This window comes from Limulus polyphemus, unplaced genomic scaffold (genome assembly GCF_000517525.1).
Source record: "Limulus polyphemus unplaced genomic scaffold, Limulus_polyphemus-2.1.2 Scaffold127, whole genome shotgun sequence".
Taxonomy (NCBI): domain Eukaryota; kingdom Metazoa; phylum Arthropoda; class Merostomata; order Xiphosura; family Limulidae; genus Limulus; species Limulus polyphemus.
The window spans coordinates 314463-321828 of NW_013665737.1; the positions used below are offsets into that span (position 1 = coordinate 314463).

The 7366-nt window shown below is 31.1% G+C and overlaps 1 protein-coding gene across 1 annotated transcript in view; it reads right to left on the reverse strand.

The window, feature by feature from the left end:
- LOC106473223 (UBX domain-containing protein 7-like) overlaps positions 1 to 5883 on the reverse strand; it is a 26006-nt gene extending 20123 nt beyond the window's left edge. Inside the window, exons 1-2 of the mRNA XM_013933911.2 lie at positions 5798 to 5883; positions 110 to 251 (exon numbers count right to left, since the gene is read on the reverse strand). Coding sequence (XP_013789365.1) covers positions 110 to 251; positions 5798 to 5873 — 218 coding nt within the window. The 5' untranslated portion in view covers positions 5874 to 5883. The remainder of the gene's footprint in view (positions 1 to 109; positions 252 to 5797) is intronic.
- Positions 5884 to 7366: the final 1483 nt, after the last annotated feature.

Below are 7366 nucleotides of genomic sequence, written 5' to 3' on the forward strand. Positions count from 1 at the left end.
ATATATATATATATATATATATAGTGTATTTCAATTCCAATTTACTTATTTATTTTGCTAATTTATCTACTTTTCCAGAATTCAGTAGCCATTAAGTTGATGTACTCACTCAGACTGAGAAGTACTAGGGTTAGAATTGGTTTCTTCTATGTCACATCCACTTGCTTGAGTATCCACGTGCATGTTGACTGCCATTTCAAGATTTCCATTGCATGCTTCTAGCATTTGTTTTGCCACAGGTTCTCCTGCATCTGTGTGTAATAATAAAAAAATATACTTTTAGCCTTTTTTTTGGTAAAATATAATTATCAAATACATTATCAAAATTAAATAATACATGAATATAAGTGACTCATCTGAGTTGTTACATCAAAATTAAATTTTTTTTTTATTACACGTGAGTGTAAAAATTTAATATATTTAGTGTACATGATAATTTTTCAATAAATTGTATAACTTTTGCATTTAACCAAATTACCACTCAAAATTAAGTTGTGTATCTTCTAACTGGCTAAGAGATGCAATTATCTAAATTTATACACTCATTTTGCATTTATTTAGATTGGTATGGCATGTCATGTTATATATATAAGGATATACACACACATGGATACAGCCATTTTTAACCACATTAACATTATTTCTCCAGAACTAGACCCTTGAGAACTACAGCAATGGTTGAGATAACTTTGAAAAATGTTTAAACCCTTCAATTATTTCTCCACAACTAGAGTTGTAATGCAATTAAAGTCTAGTGCTGAGCCATTATCACTTTTGCAATTTGATTTAATCATTGATCTGATATTTGTAAATAATCCCAATTATGATTATCAATAATTCTAATTCAGCTAATCGAATAAAAAAATGGAAAAAGGATATTAACAATTAAACAAAAAGATAACAGATAACTTTGTATCCACTAACCCTTTCACAACGGACAGATACAAATTACATTCGAAGATATGTATGGAACAATACGGACTATAACTCTGAGATTTTTTTACAGATTCTCACAAAAACTAGTAAGAATTTGTTAAATATTATAAGTATCTTGTACACAAAGAATAACATTTTAATTGTCTTCCTACTAAATATATTTTATCTATCTATTGTAGTAATTTTTACTCAAATTATGAATTGTTGGAGTGCAAGGTGATTTTCATTTTAAATATAAAAACTTGTCTTCATCTTACAGTTTTCAAATTTCATGATCATTTGCATGTGGATATGCAGAAATGGGAGATGGAAGGCTAGGGGCAAGCATTGAAGTTTTGTGTTGGTAGAGGACAGTAATAATCAAAAGTCAGATATAAAAGACTGTTTAGTGTAGGTAGTATTATTAATTTATATATTTTGTGTTTGTAATTCATTGATGTCAAGGCTATGGAGATTTCTAGAAGGCCTAAGTAACAGATGTATAAATAACTGTGACCAGGTAAGCAGAATCAGAGTAAAAGTAAAGTCATGTGAAAGAGAAGTTTGATCAGAGAAAAGTTAGAAAGCGTAAAGTTAACTGTCATGGAAATGAATGGTCTAACAGTTGATATGTTACAGTACGATTAACAGTTTGAAAGAGATAAGGAGAATAATTTGTCTGATCAAAGGGTGTTTTAAACTAACTGAACCCACCCGTGTGGACTTTGAGAAAAGGCAGACGATTATTGAAAGTTCAGTATGCAACTGCTGTAATTTATGCTACAGCATAAGTGAATTATACACAGATACTATTGCAATAAAAATAGTTTGGCTTGCCAATTGAATTTGACTGGACTTTTGATAAGAAGAGGACTGTATAGTGTTTAAGATAGAACTATGATCTCCATAATGTAAAGAAAACTACAGTATAAGAAATTGTGAAAGACAGCAGAAATAGGTAGGCCTATATATGCACAACTATAGTAGTAGTGCAAATAGTGTGGAGGTTACAATCACGCTATATAACCATGTCAAATTTTGATAAATGGATAGAAAGAGGAGAGTGTCTTGGGTTAAAAGACAGTGAACTACGAGAGTTTGTTAAACAACAACTAGAACTGGAGTGAGAAGAGTGGCAACAAAAGAGAGAGGGAGAAAGACTGAAGGGAGAAAAGGAGAGATAGACTGGAAATAGAGAGAAAGAAAATAATAGCACAAATTGAGAGAGAAGAAAAGGAAAAAAGAGAGAGGAGAGACTAGAAAGAGAGAGAATAAGAGCACAAACTGAGATTGCAAAGCTCACCCAACTAAAGGAAGAAGGATCCAGGAATGATAATGGAGTCAGGGCCAGACGACCCAAGCTGCCTAAATTTGATGAACAGAAAGATGACATGGATGCTTTCCTGGGGAGATATGAAAGATTTGCCCAAAGTCAGAACTGGGACAAAGACGACTGGGCAGTCTGTATCAGCCCACTTCTCACAGGAAAAGGCCTACAAGTATATGCAGTCATGACGTCAGAAGATGCCATGGATTATGACATATGAAAAGTGGCTTTGCTGAAACAATACTAGCTTAATGAAGAGGGTTTTAGCTGGAAGTTCAGAGAAGTCATACCTGACAATTTTAATTCATATTTTTACCTGACTTTACAGTAATGATGTATAGTTTTACCGAGAAAAACCTTTTGATATTCATCAGGGAGGTTCTAAACGTTAGGTAAATTAAATATGAAAACTCTTTAAGATGAAGTTTTTATTCTTAATATGAAAATCATTTTGCACTCAGATGACTCAGTAAAAGCTTTGGAAATTCACAAACAAATCTTAAGAATATTTTATTACAAATTCAAATTTTTTGTGCATAATAGACTTGTAATGTATACTAGAAGCTTGCCTAATTTTGTGAAGTAACTTCAGAATTATAATAAACATTACTATGCATAGCTTTACAGAAATTAAGTCAGTCCAATGGATCGATGCCATGCACATAAGATTAAACACCATTCACCCTTATGGAATACACCTAGATTCTGGGATCAGTGAACTTTGACCTTTAATTATTTCCCTGTCTGACAATTTTTTTCTTACTCAATCATGTATGATATAAGCACTTTATTTTTACCCTTAATCTTTCTTAATACTTTTTATTTATGTTAATTTTCCATGGTTATTTTTATCTTTTGAATTCTTTCTACTTAACATTTTTTTGCTAAGTGATTTTAATATCATATCTTTATTTTACTTTATCAATAACCATTATAGTTTCTCTTTCAAGTTTAATTTTTTTATATACAAAACTTAACCTCTTTATATGTAACATTCTACTTCCTGCTTTATTCCAGTTGTACTGCATAACAGAAATTAGTTACACCTGCAACATTCCTTTGGAAGCTAATTGAAACAATTCTGTGTTGTCATGATAGTGTACTTTATGTAACCATGAAATCACTCCACCTTTTCTCACACTTAACTTAGTCATTCCCAATTTGCCATTGATGAAGATAGGTCTACCTCTTGAAAGTGTTCGTGTAACATGGTTTCTTATTTTGTCTTTCATTAGTTTTTTGGACTGACATGTTTTTCAACATCAACCACATAATGAACATAGTCGATACAGATTATGAACAACTTTCTTCATCATAATTGTATGTACTCCAAGTCAAGTCTATGCATTTAATCTTTCACAATTACAATATTATTGAACTCCAGCAAAAGCTATACTGGGTCAATTACTTACCATAGTATGGTCATTCCTTCAATACAGAGAACATAATTAATATAGTTGCAACAGGATACAAATACCCTTCCTTAGCCTAAACTTACATACTCCCACACAAGTCTAAACAATTATCACACCATAGAAATTTAAAGCTATGTCTTAACTTTCCTCAAGTTATATGATAAATTTTCTTGAATTATGTTTCCATTTTTAAGAACTAGCCACCACTGGTTTGTTCTCTTCATGAGCTCTCTTTTAATTCTTGCTCTTGGGCAGACTCATTTACATATACTAATGGATATAACTAGAACTTATCCATATGCATCAGAGTTGCTATCATTCTGCTGACATGTAGCTGGAACTTGCCACATGCTATACAAGACATAAGATTATATATATATTTATGTAATTAACAGTATTAACTTTAACTTTATATATATTCTAATTATTTACTATATCAGGTAGGTTTAATTTATAACATTAAACTTCTTACACAGCAATAACTACATTGGTCAAATGTGACAGGTATGTGATTATTTTGCTTTGGTGCTTAGTAATTCATTAAGCAAACCCAGTCTGGTCACGTGTTTTTAGGATAAGGGCCAAAAATACTACTAACAGCAAGGATACCCAATTGATGATACAAGACAAAGTGGGCATAGGCTTTTTTTTGCAGTTTGCCTGTCACTCATAATTTAGATAAATTACTATTAATTGTAATTTTCATTGACAATTTTAGCAATTCTTCTGGTAAAAGTTACTACATAATTCTAGGGCTATGGTCAAAGATAGTTCTAAAGGTTCAAAGGCTCAAAAGGTAGGAATACAGCAGTGTTAGATATCTGTTTCTTTTATCAACAGAAACCTGTTGGCAATGTTTTGGATAGTAATCACATATTAAATGTCATTCACTTGGAAAATTCAATGTTTTGATTTGTAAAATGCCCATGTTTTTCTAAATAACATTGTATTAAAACACACACATACAACACAAAAGTGTTGTTGCAGCTCCTCCTATGCATTGGAGCAAACCATTAAGGTGAATTACAGTAACTGCATTGCTTCAATAAAATGCTCATAATGCCTAGTGTGTAAAGCTTCCATTATTTAAAGTAAAACTTTGTTATAGTTGAAGGTCCATATTTATTTTCAAACTGAAGCACTGCTATTACTCTGTTTCTTCTTGATGTTTATTTATTGTCATTTTCATTATTATTTACTCATTTGCCTGATGCCTTTATCCAAGGCATATTACTTTACTAAATAAACAATATTGTTAAAAAAAAAAAAAATTTAACTGATAATAACTCTCTTGTAGCTTTTCATTATAACTGAAAGTCCATATTTATTTTCTAATCTAACTGTTATAAACTATTTATGGAAACTTACTTTTACATGAAATACGTTCACTTTGTACTGTTAACCCTTTAAGCCCATCATTTCTTGTGCATTCTGCCAGAATTATTTTAATGATATCCTAATAATTATCACTATACCTTATAAATTTTCCAGTCTATTTACATAAGGTGGATGATAATTTGGTTTGGATTAGTTTTCAGCCAAAGAGAAATGTTATAGGACACTGTTATCATCTGATGGATAAATCTGAATTTCGGGCGGATACTGGAAGCTCCGCTCTGGTTTAAGGAATTAATGCATTTAAAATTAAAAAGTAGTTAAGTAACTTACAACTGTAAATAATGATTTTATTCATAGAATATTATGCATATAAAACAATGTTGTTTAAATACTTACTACAATCCAAATAAAGTTTCAGTAACTCATATTTGAACATGTAAAGTCTTTACTATTTTTAGAAGTCACGAGAGAGTGTGTAATACATTCTCGCAGAATCAGCAAAACTAATGAACGCTAAACTTAGAGCAATGTCCATAAGAAAGTAAATCACGATTCATAATATTCGACCTTACTCAGGTTACTGCTTGTGTTTACTATTAGGCTACGTAAAATATCACAACTAGTAGTACTGATAGTGGTACTGTAGTGTAGCATAGACCACAATTTAATTTTAGGTTAGACTTTAGATTACTATAGAACACTGACAATGTTTCAAATTTCACTATCAAAGTAGTATTTGCAAACATTTTTTTTTAAATATAGGTGCTAGAACATATAAATATATATATATATACTTATTTACCTGTAATTGCACAAAATTGTTCAATCAGCGTCTTCATATCTTTGTCTTTCGAAACAACTGATGAGCAAGCTGCCATCTTGGTTGAAAGCTGGTACTATCTATTATCCAATGAAAAGAAAAATTCTTGAATAGTGATACAACTATAATACAATAATTCAATAATACAACTAAATTAATTGAACCAAAGCTTATATGTCAATTAAAAGTAGATGCAAATTCTAATCAATTGTGTAAAAAGCTGGATTTTTATTGGTGTAATCTTTTAACGTTTAAATAATAACAAAGTCTGTGAATATTAAAAAAAACTATATCTAGTTAATTTTGTTGCTCAAGGAAATTCATGAACATTTTCAACATTATATTGTAAAAACATTTCTTTGGTAATAATAAAGTTTCTTTGTGAACCATTCACAAAAATAATCTTTATTCGCTGTTGAATTTTCGTAATTATGATTTAATAGAAATATATATATGTAGTAAAGGAAAAATTTGCATTTTGAGGGATAGGCTCTTGTTAATCTAACCTGCTTTTTTGAGGTGAAGCAATATGCTAGCATAGCGTTTATAAACTTTCTTACCAGTGATCAATTTTTCTAAGTTTCCATGCAGGTGTTCTGCGTGTAGTATAAAATTCATACAATCCGCATGTACTAATCGTTTTACTCAAGTAAAGGTTGCATACGCCAATGGCAAGAAATGAATATCACCATGGTCCTATTTTTTGTCCCCCATGTAGAGTTTCCACCCCATCTCAATGGATAACCCAGAAACATGTACAAATTAGTATGAGCAAAATTTTTGTCACCCCCACCCAACCCATAAATTTTATTTAGAATAGTTAATAATGTATGCAGTATTGGACTCTGGTATACCATACTTTTCATGTTTTGTCTGCATCTCGTGTGCTTAATCTTAATTTATTTTGTATTTCTTCAATGAAGACGTTTTAGAATTTCTCTCATACTTGACTTGTATAGACATATACAGAATTATTTATGTCTTTGTCTAGTGCCAATGTTTTAAAGAAAGCCTTCCTTAACCTCAGCAGAGAGTAAAAGTCAGTGAGAAACTGTAAGCTAGCAAATAAATTAAAGACTTACACAATTGTTGTAAATAAAGATTCTCTTTATTTGTCCTATTATGTTTATTTTTTCTTTACCGTCTGTATGCAATATATTTTTGCATATCATTTCCAGAAGCTACATTTTGCAGATACATATCTGATGAATATCAATGAGCCTGAATAAGACAACAACAGGTGTGTATTTTTAAAGAAGTATTTAACCACAAAGTTTTAACTCTTTCAATAGTTAATTTTACAGTTTTTCGTTTGTTTTAGATGCTCCCAGTGACTTAATGGTAACCTTTATAGCTTACATACTGTTACGACAGCGGTAGTCACGTGCCTCTGGTAACACGTCATGATATTCTCGAAGAATCGGGGAACATCACGAATAATCCAGTATGTGCTAGGCGCCCTCTATGCCTATATATAAGTGCGCCGGTTAACGTGAGACTAATCAATCGGAATTGAATTGCAGACAGAGATAGAGACGGACAACTGAGTCA